The sequence below is a fragment of the Myotis nattereri genome (genome assembly GCF_964212035.1).
Source record: "Myotis nattereri genome assembly, chromosome: 2".
NCBI lineage: Eukaryota > Metazoa > Chordata > Mammalia > Chiroptera > Vespertilionidae > Myotis > Myotis nattereri.
The window spans coordinates 193,812,828-193,833,034 of NC_138076.1; the positions used below are offsets into that span (position 1 = coordinate 193,812,828).

The 20,207-nt window shown below is 41.6% G+C and overlaps 1 protein-coding gene across 1 annotated transcript; it reads left to right on the forward strand.

Moving 5' to 3' along the window:
• Positions 1-6,118: 6,118 nt before the first annotated feature.
• Positions 6,119-18,887, forward strand: NECAP1 (NECAP endocytosis associated 1). Its single transcript, XM_081083167.1, has 8 exons — positions 6,119-6,232; positions 11,168-11,268; positions 11,743-11,847; positions 12,732-12,813; positions 13,651-13,759; positions 13,851-14,034; positions 16,405-16,507; positions 16,837-18,887. The coding sequence occupies exons 1-8, from the start codon at positions 6,138-6,140 to the stop codon at positions 16,883-16,885; spliced, it is 828 nt and encodes a 275-aa protein (XP_080939293.1). The 5' UTR covers positions 6,119-6,137; the 3' UTR covers positions 16,886-18,887.
• Positions 18,888-20,207: the final 1,320 nt, after the last annotated feature.

Genomic DNA, 20,207 nt, shown 5'->3' on the forward strand with positions numbered 1-20,207 from the left:
CGCTCTGTGCCTGTGTATGCAAATTAATCGCCATCTTTGTTGGGTTAATTTGCATAGTCGCTCTGATTGGCTGGCGGGCATAGCGGAGTGACACCAATTTGCATGTTTCTCTTTTATTTGTGTAGATAAGTACCATTTTATAATAAATAACAGTACCCTGAGCAAAGGTAAATCAGAATTTAAAAATCTTTGATAAATAACTTTTTGTGTGTGGGCACACAAAAGAAGGAAGAGCTGGGAAATATGTTACTATTTCGTATTATTACTGTTTCATATACATACTACATATGACTTATATGTGGAGATAAGTAAAGAAAACCATGACAGGAGGGACCTGGAGAGTATCATGCTAAGTGAAATAAGCCGGTCAGAGAAAGACAAGTATCACATGCTCAGTCATAAGTGGAATCTAAGTAACGAAATAAACTGATGAACTGAGTGGATCCTGAGACATGGAAGCATGGAATAGAATGAGGAATCTTGGAGGGAAGATGGGGGAGGGTAGGTGGGAGAGATATAATAAACCAAAAAGACCTTGTATGCATATATGCATAACCCATGGACACAGACAATAGGGTGGTGAAGGCCTGGGGTTGGGGGCTGGAGAGGTTCAATGGGGGAAGAAGGAGGGGCATATGTAATACTTTCAACAATAATTATTAAAGAAAAAGAAAAAAAAGAAAATCATGACTTTTATTTATTAGGTTTAAATTATATGTAGAGGCAATTGAGATTTGAGGTGGATGAGGCCTCCATCATTTCCAAAAAAAGGTGCTTAACTTGGTTAAGTCACAAATGATTACCTTTATTTCTAGGGCAATTAATCTATTCTCCATCCCAGAAGTTTTGAATTGTGTAGCTACTACCCCCCAGTGGTGGGTAGAAGTAAATTCCTGCCAAGGTACAGTGAATTTTCTTGATTGGGAAAGAACAAATAGTCTTTATGATTTTCTATGTATGTAATGATGTCATCCACGAGTCAAGGCAGAGTTTTTGTTTTCCTTTTTCTCTCTCTCTTTTTTTTTTCAAGGCAGTTTTATTTCTTCATTTCCAAACTGTACACTTTTTATTTTTTTCTTTCCCTATTGTATTGCCTAGGATCTCTAAGATAATTTGTGTTTTTTTTTAATTTTTTATTCATTCAACAAACCTGTATTGAACTTTACTCTTTGCCAAGCATTAGGACAATTTGTTCTTGATATTAGCAGAAAAGCATTCAATCTTTAGCCATTAAGCAAGATGTTAGCTGTAGATTTTTCATAAATGTCCTACACCAGACTGAGGAATCCCCTTCTTTTCCTAGTTTGCTGAGAGTTTTTACTTTCATAAATACTGAATTTTTTCATGTTATTTTTTATGCTTCCATTGGGATGATTGCATACATTTTCTTTATACTGTTAATATCGTATGTTATAATTATTGGTTTTTTAATGTTAAACTAACCTTAACTTCTTAGGAAGTAAATCCCAATTTGTCATAGTGTATTGTTCTTTTTACACATTGTTGGCTACGATTTGTTGGTATTTTTTTTAAGAATTTTTGCTCATGAGGAAATATTTGTCTACAGTTTTCTAACATCTTTGTCTGGTTTTGGTATCAAGGTAATGATTGCCTCATAAAATTTAGTTGAAAGGTGTTTTTTCCTCTTCTATTAGAGAGTTTGTATAGGATTTATATTATTTCTTTTTAAAATATTTGATCAACAATGAGAAAGTTGGCTGAACCCATTTGGAAGGTTTTCAGTTATGAATTCAATTTCTTTAATAGATATAGAGATATTCAGATTGTCTATGTCTTATTTAAATGCTTTATTGTTTAAAGTATTAGATAAGTCTCCTCCCCCCCCCACTGACCTCTTCCCAGCCCCCCCCCCCCCCCCAGGACATGCCCTCACCCCCTACTGTCTGTATCCATTGGTTATGTTCATATGCATGCATACAAGTCTTTTGGTTGATCTCTTACTCCTTGCCCCCCACCTCCCCTGCCTTCCCTCTTAGGTTGGATGGTCTGTTCAATGCTCCTGTCTCTGGATCTATTTTTGTTCATCAGTTTATGTTGTTCATTATATTCCACAAATGAGTGAGATCATGTGATATTTATCTTTCTCTGACTGGCTTATTTTGCTTAGCATAATGCTCTCCAGGTCCATCCATGCTGTTGCAAATGGTAAGAGTCCCTTCTTTTTTACAGCGGCATAGTATTCCATTGTGTAGATGTACCATAGTTTTGTTTTTATTTTTTAAAATTCTTTATTGTTTAAAGTATTACATGTCTCCCCCCACCCCAATGATCCCTCTTGGCCATTCCCACCCCCCAGCTCATGCTCTCCTCCCCTCCACCGAGTGTCTGTCCATTGGTTATGCTTATATGCCTGCATATAAGTCCTTTGGTTGATCTCTTACCTGCCTTCCCACCCTCCCCTGCCTTCCCTCTGAGGTTTGATGGTCTGTTCAATGCTTCTCTATCAATGCTTCTCTATCTCTGGATATATTTTTGTATATTAGTTTATGTTGTTCATTATATTCCACAAATGAGTGAGATCATGTGATATTTAACTTTCTCCAATTGGCTTATTTCACTTAGCATAATGCTTTCCATGTCCAGCCATGCTGTTGTGAATAGTAAGAGTTCTTTCTTTTCTTTTCCTTTTTTAAAAATATATTTTATTGATTTTTTACAGAGAGGAAGGGAGAGAGATAGTTAGAAACATCAATGAGAGAGAAACATCGATCAGCTGCCTCCTGCACATCTCCCACTGGGGATGTGCCCACAACCCAGGAACATGCCCTTGACCGGGATCGAACCTGGGACCTTTCAGTCCGCAAGCCGACGCTCTATCCACTGAGCCAAACCGGTTTTGGTGAGTTCTTTTTTACAGCAGCTTAGTATTCCATTGTGTAGATGTACCACTGTTTTTTAATCCACTCATCTGCTGATGGGCACTTAGGCTGTTTCCAAATCTTATTGTAAATTGTGCTGCTATGAATATAGGGGTGCATATGTCCTTTCTGATTGGTGTTTCTGAGTCCTTGGGATATATTCCTAAAAGTGGGATTACTGGGTCAAATGGGAGTTCCATTTTTAATTTTTTGAGGCAACTCCATACTGTTTTCCACAGTGGCTGCACCAGTCTGCATTCCCACCAGCAGTGCACGAGGGTTCCTTTTTCGCCACATCCTTGCCAGCACTTGTTGTTTGTTGATTTGTTGATGATAGCCATTCTGATAGGTGTGAGATGGTATCTTATTGTCATTTTGACTTTCATCTCTGAGATGATTATCTATGTCTTCTTGAAGTATTTTAGGTAAATTGTGTACATCAATGATCATTTAAGTTACTGATTAGTTGGCATTAAGTTACTAATAATATAGAGACATGGACTTTCAGTTTTCATTTGATACCCTTCTGTACTCTTTTTTGTAAAGTGTATATGGGATCCTGAAATTGGGGAATTCAGGAAAATTCCCAATATGCCATTAACCATGTGGAAACATGTATGACTTAGGGCCAAATTAATGTTAAATGATTAGATTTAAATTAACATTTTGTATGATTCAACAATTATTGCCTACTATGTGAAGGCCATTGTGCTGGGTGCTGCAAAAGCAAAGTTCTTGCTCTTATGCAGCAGGAGATATTTGAGGTATGAGGTACAACAAAAAGGTATAACAGAAGCAAGTGGAAGCATTAGAGAAAATTCATCTAAAAGTCCCAATAAAGTCATAGAAGAGTTACTATTTGAGATGATATGTGAACGTACCAGTTTGCCAAATTGACAGGCTAGGGTAGAGTGTTTAAGGTAGAAGCCTTAATGCATGGAAAGGTATGAAGAACATGGATGACTTAGGGACCAGAAGTAGTTGAGGATTACTGAAACTTTAAGTAAAATTTTGCTGAGTTTTGTTTGTTTTGTTTTAAATCTTGGATTTCTTCCTATGGCTTTAATATTGAGGTTTTATATATATGTATATTTAGTGCAAAGCAATACAATGGTAATGGATATACCATTAACCATGTCCAATCGATAGACATTCATTTTGTTTCTATTTTTTCACTATTCCAATGTTGTAATAAATACTGTATATACATTTTTGTGCACATAAGAATTTCTCTAAAATACCTCTTAGTGGATTTGCTAAATTCAAGGTTACATGCAATATTTTGATCAATTCTGCTAAATTTTTCCTAAAAAATGTTGTACTAATTAATATTCCTGACAACAGTATCTTGAGAGTAGCCAATTCTCCACAGCCTTGCTTGGGATATATAATTCTTTTTTAATTTTAAGATATCACTTGTCTACCTAGTTGAATGAAAAGGGGCTACATGCTAACCTGACTAACTCAGGGAAGGCCTGCATGGCAGCCTTGTAAACTCAAGATACTTAAAGTTAACCAAGGAAGGGGGGGGGGAGGGGAGGGGGGAGTCAATAGGGGAGAAAGGAGACATATGTAAAACTTTAGACAATAAAAAAATAAAGTTAACCACAAAGAATGGTCTGAAATTAAAACTTTTTATTTTTTTAAAATATCTTTATTGATTTTAGAGAGGAAGGGAGAGGGAAAGAGAGAAACATCAATGATGAGAGAATCATTGACTGGCTGCCTCCTGCATGCTCCCCCACTTGGGATCAAGCCCGCAACCCAGGCATGTGCCCTTGACTGGAATGGAACCTGGGACCCTTCAGTCCGAAGGCTGATGCTCTATCCACTGAGCCAAACCAGGTAGGGCTGAAATTAAAACTTTTTAAACTAAAAATCAGTTTATGGTGGGTAGTCATGTCCTAGGCCAGTAACTTCCCTGATAAAGGTCAATCTTTACCTTCACTGAGCCTATTATCTTGTGTCTACAATAACATATCACTGGAATATCAAAGTAATTTTCCTTTTTCCGGACCCCCTCAAAGCACAGGCACTGCTCTGGGGAGACCACACATCCCTTCATTGTTATTAATTGTTGAGTGTTAATTATCCTGCACCCATCTAAATAGAAGAAGTATATGTTTATCATTTTACTCTTTATCCACTCCCAGAGGTCCCCCCCCCCTTGTTCTCCTGCCTCCCTAATTTATCACCAATCGATTTTTCATAACTCACATCTCCTCTTTTGATTATAATGTATAAAACAAGGTGCAAAACTGCCATTCACTGAGATCCTGCTCCATGGCATTGTGGACAGTTTGGCTCAAATAAACTCACAAAAACTCTTCATAGGTTTGAATGTTCCTTACGTTGACACTAGATAAGTTAGAGACAGATTAAGTGGTGAAGTTCACTGCTTTTATGGTCAGACGGACTTGACTTCTATCTTGGTTTCGCCATTTGCTGTGTGCTAATTCAATCACTTTAAGTGATACTGTTGTGGCAAGTTTTCACTTGGAGTCTATAGGAACATATTCACAGAGAGCTTCAGTAGGCTTTTTATCATTATAAGAGAACTGGGGACCAATAGCAGCCACTAAATAGTTCATTATGCTTCCTGAATGTGTCAGGGGTTGGGTTGATCCCACGTTAAAAGTTTAACAGGGTCATTTCCCAAGAAGATAACGAGAACACACAGCTGAAAGTATGGCATCCTATTTCAACAGATTCTGTTGTGGAGAATAAGACAGGAAAAAAAAGGCGGGGGGTGCTATTTGTACTTAATCAGGCTGGGCATTTTTAACGTTTAGATTCCGACGGGTTAAAATTCACCACGTCCAGGCCTGGATCATGCAATATTCTGTCGGTTGGGGATTATCGACGGGCGGATTTCTGCCAGGAAACTACGGTCAAGAAGTGACTCTTGGAAGAAAAACACAAGCCGGTTCCTTGTCCTTCCCAAGCATCGCGGGTACCGGCCGGAAGCAAGATGGCGCCTTCCCTCACCGACTGAGCCCCTAAACGTGAGTCACGCACGTAGGGGAGGCAGCAGGAGGGCATCTTTGCTGTTACCTAAGACGGTGAGCCGCGCAGCTTCACCGTTTCCAAGTCTCCATAGGGCCTCCCAACCCGCGCCACCAGAGGTTAACCTCCGGAAGCAAGGTACACTGGACGGAAGTGGCGTAAGCGGAAGTGGTCGCGTAGCGCCAGTCCCCGCCCCCACCCCGCCCCCGTCTCTACGCCCCGCCCCCAGCGGCGGCGGAGAGCAGAGCCAAGATGGCGGCGGAGGTGGAGTACGAGTCCGTGCTGTGTGTGAAGCCCGACGTCAGCGTCTACCGGATTCCGCCGCGGGCCTCCAATCGCGGTTACAGGTAGGAATGCGGGCACGACGGCCCGCGCGCACCCGGTCGGGAGCCACAGCGTCCTCCTCCGGGAGCTCGCCGCTCGCCAAGGCCACTGCCCACCTCTGGGCTGTCTGTCACCTTGCTCGCCCCCGCATCGGGGCCGTTATCAGCCTGTGCTCCCTCCCTCCCCCCGCTCTAGACCGCCATCGTCTTTGTTTACGCCGCTTAGAAACGTCTTCCCATCCCGCACGCGCCCATCCCTCCTCCCCCGGGCCCGTCAGGGTTCCCCGTCTGCTCCCCATCATCCCCCCCCAGTGCCGCCTGCTCCTTCGCCAGCCACCCTCCGTTCGCTCTTCCCTGCGCCCTTCAGTTTGTCCCCCTCCGCCCCCCCGCCCCCCTGTTTGCAGTACCCCGTGCACACGTGTGGATAACCATTGCGTTCTTGATCACTCCCTGTAAGATCCAGTTCATCTTTTGGGCAGTTGTCCCTCTTGCCACCAAATATCATCATCCACCGATCGGTTTTCCTTCCAGATCTCTTGCCGGTGGGCACAGGTGATGACATAGGTTTTCCAGCGGTTGTCCATGTTGTTGCTTCTCAGTATCTTCTGTTGATGTGTATACAGTATTTTCTGTCATCATCCCCTCTCTTCCCCCCCCTTTTCCACTTAACCTCCCCTCCGGCTTTTCCCTTCAGGGTTAACGCAGCCTTTTCTCCGCAGGGCTCACCAGCTGCCTTGCTATTGCGTGACCGTGGGTCTCAGGAAGCTGTGGGAAGTTAGGAAGTCGGCGGTGGAAAGAGGAAGGTGTAACTCCATGGGCTACGCGAGCCCTGGCTCTTTAACAGCTGTATCATTTCTGGACCCAGCGCTTAACCTCTCCAAGCCTCAATTTTCTCATCTGTAAAATAGAAAGGAAAAAAAGTTAGTGATGATAAAACCTGCTGTGGTTCTGTACCCCACAGAAGCTTTTGGAGGGTTGCCTGAAATTGTATAATGTGAAAGAATTTAGGCAACAGTAAAGCAGTATATAAATATGCGACACTGTTTTTGTTCCTCCCTCTGTCATCATCATGGTTTTCCTTTTGGCATTGATAGTTATCTTGGCTGAAAAGCTCTCTCTCCCTGTGCCCGTTATTTTGCCTTTGCAGCAGAGGTTCATTCCTCTTGAATCAATATCTGAGCTTGCTGACCTGTGCACTAAATAAACACGGAGAGTTGTGCCCTTTTGGCAAAGAGACAGTGGTAATTTCAGGCTCTCTATCAGACCCCAACTGAGCATGACTGGCAGCCTGCACACTGTATGTGCCACTCGCCTGAGACGCCGCCCTCCTTGGGAAGCCCTCCTGGACCCTTCCATCCTGGCTCAGGCTGTGTCAGCGCCTCCATGGCACCTGTGCGTGTCTCTGCCGCCGCGCTCCCGCTCCTGTATTGTAATGGCTGGCTTGGCCTCCTGTATCTCCAGACTAGACGATGAGCACTTGGCCTTTTTTCACTTTACATTCCCAGGGCCTAGCACAGTGTTTGGCACATAGTGGGAGCTCTGTAAATGTCGACTGTAAGAAGAGAGTAGTAGATTACACTGAATCACACACATTAGCATTGATTTTAAGGGTTAAATAAGGAAAATAGCTTAAGCCTTCCAACTTTAGGTGTTACGATTTCCTAAAGGACGCGCTACACGTTGAAGTGGGGTTCCATTCCTTTTCTTCAAGCCTTTTAAAAGACCTACCTTCTCTCACTCCTCTGCATTCTCTGTCTTCATTTCCTAGTTTATCCACAGCCTTTATCCTTATGTCAGTTAACTGCACTGAGCCATCAAAGCAAATTTTTTTTAAAGCAATTTCTTAATTTTCCTCTGTTAGTATAGTGAGTGAGTGGAGCAGAACTAAGTTTGAATTGTGATTCTTATTTACTTGCTGGGTTACCTTTGGCAAGTCACTTAACTCTTTTGAGCTTTAGTTTCCATCTCAATAAAAAAAAATGTAATAAGAATGACCCTGCGAGATCTTCTCACTTAATTTTCACAAGAGTGGGCATATGACTGACACATAATAAATGCTTGATAAGTATTATTTTTCTGTCTTGTTGCATAATCTTTTTCAGTTGTGTACCAGAATCCACTTTACACAATGACCATGATTTATTTGCTAGGCTACCATTAAAGGAAAAACTGTTTTTGTTTGTTTGTTTGTTTCATTTTTAGGAAGCAGGAGAAATCCTTTCTTTTAGTGATTAATAATATCAGAGGGAAGAAATGACTTTGATTTACCTAGTGTAAGCTGTTTCTTTCCTCACTCTCACTGACCAGACTAATGGAAGGAAAATTTAGGTTGATGAGAAACTTTATAAATAATTAGAAAATGGTTTCTCAAGCTATATAAATTCATTACTACCCTTCTCCCCAGCTAAATTAATATTAAATACTATAGTCTGTTTTAGTGTAATGGAAAGAATGCTGGACTTTGAACTTAGACATTATTAGTTACTGCGTTATTGTCCTTCCCTTCACTTAGGGAGCAAGAGACACACAGAGAGAGAGATGGTAAGGTTTTCATGCCTATTTCATATGACTACTGTAAGGATTTATTAAAAGTTAAATGAAAATTTGTGAGGTCAGTTTAAAATATTGTCAGAAAACCAGCAAAACCAAGAACTCTTCAGGCTAGGTCTTGGAAGTGGGAGAGGAACTAAGGCAGAAGGCTGAAGGCTGAGGGAAACTGCTGCCATGAATATCCATTCACTTATTCAGAATTTGTTACGTGTTGCTCACTAGACAGACACGATAAATAAGACAAGGAAACTGTCCAAAGAAACACATCTAATAGGCTGGTTCCTAATATTTTCAATAGTCATTTCACTATATCTAGCTCTTTGTAGCCTGGTAGGGTAAGTAACAACTAAATTAAAAGTTAATAGCTGGGGCTGCTTTAATCTGGATCAGATTCAGGTACTGAGGGTCTTTGAGAGCAGGGCAGCAAGAGAGAAGAGTATGATAAGGATTTATCTTAAAAATTCTGTAAAATCTGCAAATTTTAATTTTCACATTCCTCCTTTCCACCTTTTGCTTATTCTATTGTTAAACTCATTCTTGTTCAGATATACCCTTTTGTTACCTTTCTAACCTGGAAGTGTTAGTCCTGAGGTCCCAAAGGGAGGAGTTATTAATAACTTTTGCTTTGCCCTCCCTTTTCCACACTCCTGGCAAAACAGAATCACAAATGCAGTGTTTTTCAAAATTGGTCATGTTTAAATGTCTTAGATTGCATTCAAATTCATTTATAATACAGATGATAAATATTCAGTGTTTTCTATTGTTTCATGAACATTTGTAATTCTAGCCCCCATGTCTTTTCTGAACTCTAGACTCATATATTCAGCTTTCTACTCTATATTGTCTCTTGAAAATCTAGACATCTCCAATTCAGCATATCCAAAACTCCTGACCATCTTCCCAGACATGCTCTACCTATATATAGTCTTCCTTGTCTCAGTTTTTTGGCAACTTCTTTGCTAAGGCTAAAAGCCTTGGAGTCATCCTTAACTTCTCTCTTTCTCTTCAATCTGTTTGAAAATCATGCTGCCATGATTTAAATACTAGTATATCCAGAATCTAGCTACTTCTGCTACTATTTCTTTTTGGTCATCATGACTGTTCTAGATTGCTACAATAGTCTGCTAACTGATTCCTCCTGCTTCAGCACTCATAGCCTTACACCCTTTCTACACCCAGCAGAAAAGGAATTCTTTTAAAATAAAAGGGAGATCATGTCAGACCTCTGCTTAAAACCTGTAAAGGCTCCTCTTTCACTCAGAGTAAAAGCTAAAGTTCTACAATGGCCTATAAGGCCCTGCATGACTAAGCCTTCCCTTAGCTCGCCTACCTCTCTCTTACTTTATTCTCACTACAGTGGCTGCCTTGGTTGAGGGCAAACATTCCAGTCAGGCTCCTACCTTAGCATCTTTGCTTTAACTGTTCCCTGTGCCTAGAATGCTTTGCCACCAGTTACCTGCATGGGTAGTTCTCATTTCCTTCACATTTTTGCTCACATTACCCTTTGTTAATAAGGCCTACTCTGGCCTTAGCTGGTTTGGCTTAGTGGATAGAGCGTCAGCCTTCGGACTGAAGGGTCCCGGGTTTGATTCTGGTCAGAGTACATGTCTGGGTTGTGGGCCCTATCCCCAGTGGGGAGTGTGTAGGAGGCCTCTGATCAGTGATTCTCTCTCATCATTGATGTTTCTCTCCCTCCCTCCCTCTCTCTCTCTCTCTCTCCTTCTCTCTTCCTCTCTGAAATAATAAAAATATATTTTTTAAAAAAGGCCTACTCTGACCACCCCCTTGATTGTTGCAGCCTGTTTACTCTCCCACTACCCTCCCAATCCCCCTTTTCTTTCCTCTGTATTTTCTTTTTACCTTTGTACTTATCTGAGATACTAGTTATTTTACTTATTATGTTAACTTTTTATTGTCTACTAGAGGCCCGATGCATGAAATTCGTGCTAGAGTAGAGCTTCGCAGCCCCGGCTGCCTCGTGGCCTTGCGGCCCTGCCTCCCACCCATTGGTTCCGGAAGGTCATTTTGCCCTCTGGTCTAATTAACATATTAGCTCTTTATTACATAGGATTTTCTATTAGAATGTAAGCTTCACAAGGGCAGGAGTCTGTTTGCTGTAGTGTCTCAAACACCTCGAATAGTGCCTGTAAATATTGGTTGGATTCAATGAAAGGTAATATTATTGGACTCCAGAGTCCTCTAATAGTCACATTGTCTCCTGTTTGTTTTGGACTGTGTGCAACAGGAGACACCTTATAGAGGGGATCATGAGCTATTGTTGATTATTTAATAAGTAGAATAAATAATCCAGGATAGGAAAATAGAAACATGGCAAATGATTCTGTGTAGGTTGTTACTATATTAAAAACATGGACCTGAGGCCTGAGGCTTCCCACTTTCCTATCATAGGGCATCTGACTGGAAATTAGACCAGCCTGATTGGACTGGTCGCCTCCGAATCACTTCAAAAGGGAAGATTGCTTATATCAAACTCGAGGACAAAGTTTCAGGTAATCTATGCTGGTAACCCTCTAACACTGGTTCTCAACCTTCCTAATGCCGCGGCCCTTAAATACAGTTCCTCATGTTTGTGGTGACCCCCAACCATAAAATTATTTTCGTTGCTACTTCATAACTGTAATTTTGCTACTGTTATGAATTGTAATGTAAATATCTGATATGCAGGATGTATTTTCATTGTTACAAATTGAACATAATTAAAGCATAGTGATTAATCACAAAAACAATATGTAATTATATATGTGTTTTCCGATGGTCTTAGGCAACCCCTGTGAAAGGGTCATTCGACCCCCAAAGGGGTCGCGACCCACAGGTTGAGAACTGCTGCTCTAACATATTAAGGCTATTGCTTTGATGTGCTTTTGTAAGTACCTTCAAGTTGGGGACTGAAATGGAAATACTTGTTAAATGGAGTTTTAGGTTTTTGCTTCTTTTGCTCAAAGAAGTCTTTTCTTACCCGCCAGGGGAACTTTTTGCTCAGGCACCAATAGAACAGCATCCTGGTATTGCTGTGGAGACAGTGACAGATTCCAGCCGCTACTTTGTAATCCGGATCCAGGATGGTACTGGTAAGGGATCTGAGATTTGGAATGGGATGATTAGGAAAATAGTTCATGCACTTCAGTGAAAATGTTTCCTGATTGCATTTATCTCACTTCAGTGTACTAATTTTTTCTCTCCCTTTTCTCTAAAGTTAACTATAATTGCTAAAGGAGAAGGATTTACATATATTTGTAACAGATATGAACACAAGTTCAAGATGTGGTAATTAATAGGTAGATGTAAATAAAGTGTATATCTAACAAAAGAATTTACACATATTGCCCATTTGTTCTTTGTGATGGGTTTTGGTGGTACTATCTTAAATCACTTATATCTGGGGCAACCATTACCTTTTCTCCATAGTCAATATCAGAGGTTGGCAAACTTTTTCTGTAAAGAGACAGATAGTAAATATTTTAGGTTTTGTGGCCCAGCTAGTCACCATTGCAGCTACTCAATTCTACTGTTATAGTGTAAAAGCAGCCATAGATTTTATGTAAACAAATTGGTGTAGCTGTGTTCCATTAAAAATTTATTTACAAAAACAAGCTATTGCAGTGTTTGGGCTAGGCGCAGTGGTTCTCAATCTTCCTAATGCCACGACCCTTTAATACAGTTCCTCATGTTGTGGTGACCCCCAACCATAAAATTATTTTCGTTGCTACTTCATAACTGTAATTTTGCTACTGTTATGAATCATAATGTAAATATCTGATATGTGGGATGTATTTTCAGGGGTCGTGACCCACAGGTTGAGAACGGCTGGTAGGGCCTTTATGTAGTTTATAGACAATGGTCAGGGAAAATGATTCATATTCCCAGACTTCAGGTAGGGTAACTGTTACATTTTCTTTGGGTAGAATTTGCCATAGGGACACTCCTATTCTGAGTATTCCTATCTTTTTCCCAGGACGTAGTGCTTTCATTGGCATTGGCTTCACAGATCGGGGTGATGCCTTCGACTTTAATGTCTCTTTGCAAGATCACTTCAAGTGAGTGAAGCTCGTCCTTACTTACCAGGTTAAATGGTTTGGGGAAAGCTGCTTTTCAGTTGAATGGGTACTATCTCCTTTACCTCCTGGTTTCTTTATTTGGTAAACTAGTTTATTGTGAATAGAAATTTTCTCATTCACTCTGTTTCTTTACATTATCTTCGTATCTGTTGTATCCTTTCCTTATAGCCAGGAATGTGTTTTTGATTCCTTGTACAATGGTTTGAGATGATGCTTTTGTTTATGCCTCTGGGGAATTAGCCGTTATTTTTGGTGACTGAGAGAGGCATGCAGTGACAACAGGGCTGCATGAAAGATAGGTGGAGAGTTAAGTGCCAATTTTGCTGCTTCATGTAACTGACTTGATTTGTGCTTATTGCGCCCTTCTTCGGCTCACCTGACTTTGGCGTAGCTGTAGTAGAGAGCACCGTGCACACTGCCAGCTTTCCTGCTTCAAGGGCTGGCATTCCTCTGCTTTTCTGCCTCCGGGCTCTGACATTGTGGAAGGTCACTCAGTTAACAGGGGTGCAGCCTGGCAGACCTGAAGAGTTAACACCCACTCAGGGGCAGCTCTCAAGCATGGGGCATGGGAATTGGTGGCCAACTGCTCTCCTTTGGAGGGACAAGTTTAATACATATTCTGTTTGGTTCCTCAGTGGTTTTGAGCCCCAGTTATTCTCTTTCTTCACTTTTCTTCTTTTTTTCTTTTTCAACTCTTCATGTTCCTCCCTTTGCTTTCTGGAATCCTGTTTTACATAAATTAGCTTCACTCATATCTGTGTGTCAAACTCTGCTGTCAGGGAATCCAAATTAAGATGACTTACTCTTTTGCTGAAGGTGGGTAAAGCAGGAATCTGAGATTTCCAAAGAATCTCAGGAAATGGACACACGCCCCAAGCTGGATCTGGGCTTCAAGGAAGGACAGACCATCAAGTTGAGTATTGGGGTGAGTATGGCTTTTTTCTTTCCTTTCTGTATTTTCGTAAGCCTATGACTTCTCCTTTTTTCTCTCGCTTTCCCTCTTTTTTCTTTCATAGAATATTACAACCAAGAAAGGAGCCACTTCTAAGCCCAAGACTGCAGGCACTGGAGGCCTAAGCTTACTCCCACCCCCACCTGGAGGCAAAGTCACTATTCCCCCACCATCCTCCTCAGTTGCCATCAGCAATCATGTCACTCCACCACCCATTCCAAAATCTAACCATGGAGGTAGTGATGCAGGTAAATCTCTCTAATACTTTAAACACACACACGCACACACACACACACACATTTATATATATATTTTATTGATTTTAGAGAGGGAGAGAGAGATAGAAACATCAATGATGAGAGAGAATCATTGATCGGCTGCCTCCTGCACTTCCTTTATTGGGGATCCAACCCATAACCCATGTGTGTGCCCTGACCGGGAATTGAACCGTAACCTCCTGGTTCATAGGTCAAGGCTCAACTGCTGAGCCACACTGGCTGCGCTCTCTAATACCTTTCACTTTCAGAAATCATACATTAGGTTGTAACTGGATAACACCTGTTTGCCAAGGAGAGTGCTGATGTTTTTTCTATTAAATGGCACTTGGTACAGAAAAGGTAATTCAGGCAGCCTTTAGCAAGGTATCAAAGCTTTTCCAGTGAACTGAGATAATGGTATCTGGTTGGTTCTTTACAGAAAATGGGTGTATAGCCCAGCTGGTGTGGCTCAGTGGTTGAGCAGATCAATGAACCAGGAGGTCATGGTTCGATTCCAGGTCAGGTCACATGTCCGGGTTGTCGTCTCGAACCCCAGTAGCCGGGAGTGCAGGAGGCAGCCGATCAATGATTCTCTCTCATCATTGATGTTTCTATTTCTCCCTTCCTCTCTGAAATCAATAAAAATATATTAAAAAAGAAAAAGGGTGGGTATTAAAAAGACTATTTCCTTCATTGTGCCTCAGTTAGATGCGAGTAGGCCTGAGAGTCAGATGGACCCAGTTTTCAGTCATTGCTCTGCTACTTTATTTCTGAACGTGCTTGGCAACATTACTTAAGTTCTTTGAGTTTCAGCCTCCTTCTCTACAAAATGGAGAAGTAAACTGCCCCAGGACTGTGAACATTAAATGATGGACTGCACCTAGCACAGTATTTGGAACATAGTAGCCATTCAGTAAATGTTATTTCTTAATCCTTTCCATTTCTTCAGGAGGGCAGTTGGGAGGAGATGAGACATCTAGGTTTGTGAATGCATTTTTGTTCTTCTTTACTATCTGGTGGGAAAAAGAATAGATATAGTTATTTACTTTTGAAGAATGAGAACATTAGAGCTCAGAAAGTAATTTTCCTAAGACTAGCGAACCAGATATTACAATCTGTGAGTTACAAAAGTGTCACCAGAAGGTTAGGGATAATATCTAAGATTAAACATTTTTTTTTTTAAATATATTTTATTGATTTTTTACAGAGAGGAAGGGAGAGGGATAGAGAGTCAGAAACATCAATGAGAGAGAAACATCAATCAGGTGCCTCCTGCACGCCCCCCACTGGGGACGTGCCCGCAACCAAGGTACATGCCCTTGACTGGAATTGAACCTGGGACCCTTGAATCTGCAGGCTGACGCTCTATCCACTGAGCCAAACCAGTCCTGGCTAAACATTTTTTTTTAAGTTAATCTTAAAAATTATTTTTTCCCTTTATTGATTTTTAGAACGAGAAGAAGGGAGAGGGAGAGAGAAAGGGAGAAACATTGACGAGAGAGAGAGAGAGAGAGAGAGAGAGAGAGAGAGAGAGAGAGAGAGATATCAGTTGTCTCCTGTATGTACCCTGACCGGGAATCAAACCCATGACCTTCCTGTGTACAGGATGACACTCCAACCCACTGAACCACACCAGGGCCAGGGCTTAAATGAAACTTTATTTTGAGATTGTAGAGTCACATACAATTGTAAAAAGAATGCAAAGAAATCCCTTATACCTGTTACTCAGTTTCCTTTAATGGTAACATTTTGCAAAACTATAATATCACAACTAGGAAATTGACATTGATACCACCTACCAATCTTACTTCTGATTTCACCAGTTTTATGTGTTCTCTCTTGTGTGTATTTATTCTGTGCACTTTTATTGTGTGTAGGTTTCTGGATTCACCACCATGGTCAATTCTATCGCTCCAAGGATCCCTTGTGTCATTCTTTTATAAGCACAACTTCCTCTTAGCCTCTTCTCTCCCTCATCCTCACACTCTCCCCAGTCTCTAACCCGTGGCCATTACTAGTCTGTTCTCCATCTCTGTAATTTTGTCACTTCAGGGATGTTTTATAAATGGAATCATATATAACATTTTGGGTTGGCTTTCTTCACTCAGCATAAATTCCCTTGGGATTCATCCAAATTGTTGTGAATATCAATAGTTTCTTCCTATTTATTGCTGAGTAGTACTCCACGGTGTGGATGTACCACAGTGTGTTTAGCCATCACCCATGTAAAGAAATCTGGGTTGTTTTCAGTTTTTGGCTATTATAAAGCTGCTGTGTATAGATTGTGTGAACATACGCTTTCATTTCTAAGATTTATGTTATGTTTCTCCTTTTCTTTTTCTTTTCTTACCTTGTATTCAGATATCCTTTTAGATTTGGACTCTCCTGCTCCTGTCCCCACACCAGCACCAGCTCCAGTTTCTGCAAGCAGTGACTTGTGGGGAGACTTTAGCACTGCATCCAGGTATGAGCATAGTGAAACCAACATACTCTCAGTCAGGTATGGATGGTATGTACAGTCAGATGAAATCTTTGATCTGGGAAAATGGCATTTGTAGGTCATAGAGAGTCTTTGGCAGGAATTCTAGGAAAGGAAGTATTGGAATGCTGGAGTGGTGGAATAAAACTGTGGAATGAAGTTTGAGTGGGATATTTTAGGCCTTGGTAAGTAGGATTGCCTTGAAATATACTTTCAAAAATTCTGGGCAGCGATTTCTTTGAAACTGTTAAGTAAACAATGGAACAGCTATCCTAATATTATGCCTTTGGCTTTCTCTCTGTTTTGTCTTGCAGCTCTGTTTCAAACCAGGCACCACAGCCATCCAACTGGGTCCAGTTCTGAATAGCATTGGCAGGATATTAAGGACAGACTTGAAGAATAAAATGACCTTGAGGGCACCAATCTATGAGGGAAGTTAGGAATCTCTTCTTTCCCCAGAACCAAAATTACTGGACAATCTTTTTCATAGCTTCTCCATTGCGTTCAGGCTGGTTTATGTCACTCCCCTATGTTGTTATTTGTACAGCCAAGAAAGTATCTCTTATCTCCTCTTCACTATCAAGGCAGGGGAATAGTAGGTCTTATCATACTGTGGCTGACTATGAAGGGCTCCAAGGCCAGGGTTTCTGAGGGGGAAATGACCTTTAACGTCTGCAACATTTTTCTCCATCTTTTAAACGCTTAAACATATTTCAGAATCATCTCATGACCCTTGTGCGCCTCTTTGTGAAGCCCTATTTAGCAATTTCAGGGGAGACTTCCTTTTCCACTCATCCAAGACTCTGAAAATAGAATGTCCTCAGTGTTTACAAATACAGAATGTTGATAGAGATAGAAATGAAGAAAAACCTGTGTCCTGAGTCTCTGCTATCTATCCTCCAGGTTTATCCTATTCAGTGAACATCCAGTGCTGGATGAAGTGTCATCACCCTCTCATGTGTTTACATGTCTCTTCCTATGATAAGAGGGTTGTGTTGGTGGCATCTCCACTATTCTTTTTTAAAAAATATATATTTTATGATTTTTTTTTTCTTTAAAGAGGGAGAAGGATAGAGAAATAGAAACATTGATGGGAGAGAAACATCATTGATCGGCTGCCTTTTGTGGGCAGGGTATTGAGCTCACAATCCGGGCATGTGCCCTGACCGGGAATTGAACTGGTGGCCTCTTGGTTCCTGGCTTAATGCTCAACCGCTGAGCTGCACCATCCGGGCTCCACTGTTCTTTTGCTTGTTGAATAGCACAACATCTTTGATCAGTGGGTGTCTCTTGGATAAAAGAGGTTCATTTGTGTTCCAAGTTATATTCTAGAGAAGTGTTTACAGTAAGTTCTCGGTTAACGATGTTGATAGGTTCTGCGACTTTAAGCCAAACCACTTATAACAAAACCAGTTTGTGCATAGGCTAATTGATATAAACAAGAACTAAGTTCCTACAGCGTCTCATCAACAGCATAAAAAAAATGTTATTAAAGGACCTGCTGTACATCCTTGCAGCCCCATCTAATTGCTGCATTATGACCTAAACTTGAGGGGTTGGAGTTTTTAATCTGATTTGTAGAGCAGAGAAGTTGAAAACATAACTCTTGTTCAGTACCCACATTGCCTTGCTGCCTGGGTATCTGGCCTGTTTCCATAAACTTTGTTTCAACCCATCTAGCTCTTCAATAGAAGAGCAGCTATTACATGTATCACTACTTAAGAAGGAAGCTGGAGAGTCACCACTTAAGTTATGATAGGTTTTGCCCAAATGATGGCTGTGATGCCCATTACTCTGGGTATCTCAAAGGCAAGTTGCTCTCTCACCACTTTCCTTTCCCTCAGCCCCACAGTTCCTTTTACAATGCTGTGAAAAGCGTTCCCTTTCCTAGATGATTGGGCGCTGTCTATTTTGTTTGTTCATAGACAGTTTTGAGGATGAAATGAAAAGATATTTCTTCCCTTAGTCCCTATTTGGATGTGTATACTCTGACTGAAGGGAGGGAGTCCTTATGTTTATTTTCAAAATACATTTTCTCTCTTGGATTTCCTTCTTGACTCCTTTTAACTTTGGGTCCATTTCTTTTCATTGCCTCCCCTTCCAGGTAGCTCTATTCTTACAGAGCTGTGGCAGGGCATTTTTTAAATTCCATAGAAAACACTAAAAGGAAAGTCTATAGAATCACTAGTGATTATTGGGAACCTATTTTCTCAATCTTCCTCCATGTTGTGTTCTTTGTATTCTTAAGATGATAATATATTATGTATTTGAATTGCTGAAAAGTTGATAATGAAGTTTTAAGATATATGTATATAAAGCATATGCTGTATTGGTGCAATAATGGTAATTAAAAATATGGAAAAAGGTGGTGTCTCTTTTATCTTTTAACTAGTGGCCTGGTGCACGAAATTTGTGCACATTAAAAGGGATTAATTAAAGGAAATATTTTAATATTGCTGTTTACCCTTTCTCTATAATAGAAGTGTCAGAGATGAAAGAAAATTAGTAAAATGTATATGAAAATCTTCCTCCTGTCAGAGTCTGGGGCACACCATGGGACCCAGAGTCAAGTCCCCGCCCACTCACGTGTGCCTCAAAATCACGCGAGACCCAGACCTGGCCGTTCCCACCCTTGTCAAGCCCCCTGGGTAGGGGGTGCAGCCTCAGGTCCCCTGGCCTGGCGCCAGGGTGGAGGGCATGGCCTCTCCCCCCACCCAGGCCGGGGCAGGGGGTGTGCCTTAAGGTCCTGCGTCAAGCCCTGCCAGGCAGGGGGCAAAGCCTCAGGTCCCCTGGCCTGGCGCTGAGAGGGGGGTAGCCTCAGGTCCCCCGTCAAGCTCCACCAGGAGGGGGGCGCAGCCTCAGGTGCCCTGTCAAGCCCCGCCAGGTGGGGGGTGTGGCCTGAGGTCCCCCAGCCTGGCACCAGGGCAGGAGGTGCAGCCTGAGGCCCCCCATCAAGCACTGCCGGGCGGGGGACATGGCCTCAGGTCCCCTAGCCTGGTGCCAGGGACGGGGGCACGGCCTGAGGTCCTCCGTCAAGCCCCATGGGGGTGGGAGGGGGCGTAGTTTCAGATCCCTGCTGATTGCTCATTAAGGCTCGTTACAGGAATTTGGCCTTCGCTGTGGGCGCCGCCATCTTGTGTTACAGAACCCCACCTCTGCTGTGGGCACCACCATCTTTGTGGTGAAGTGATGGTCAGTTTGCATATTCCTTCTTTATTATATAGGATTTGCCTATTTCATTGCCCTTTTTGTTTAATGCAATATGAATGGGGTAGTAGGTAATAAAAGGACATTTTATAGCTATTATTCTTTTTTAAGAAATAGGGACTCTTAAGGAATTGAGGCTATACCTCTGCTCATGGTTCTAAACCAGCCGTGGGCAAACTACGGCCCGCAGGCCGGATCCGGCCCGTTTGAAATGAATAAAACTAAAAAAAAAAAAGACCGTACCCTTTTATGTAATGATGTTTACTTTGAATTTATGTTAGTTCACACAAACACTCCATCCATGCTTTTGTTCTGGCCCTCCGGTCCAGTTTAAGAACCCATTGTGGCCCTCGAGTCAGAAAGTTTGCCCACCCCTGTTCTAAACCCACAGAACACTCCTGATAGAGATTCATTATTTGCTAGTACTGTTCACGTCATTTGCTTCTAGGCCACCTCAGAACTATAATCAACACAAATG

Excerpts from the sequence above, each read along its gene's own strand:
- NECAP1 (XM_081083167.1), top strand. The coding sequence starts at position 6,138 with ATGGCGGCGGAGGTGGAGTACGAGTCCGTGCTGTGTGTGAAGCCCGAC. Across the intron at positions 11,848-12,731 it reads CCGGATCCAGGATGGTACTG|GACGTAGTGCTTTCATTGGC; the intron begins GTAAGGGATCTG and ends TCTTTTTCCCAG. Across the intron at positions 12,814-13,650 it reads TCTTTGCAAGATCACTTCAA|GTGGGTAAAGCAGGAATCTG; the intron begins GTGAGTGAAGCT and ends CTTTTGCTGAAG.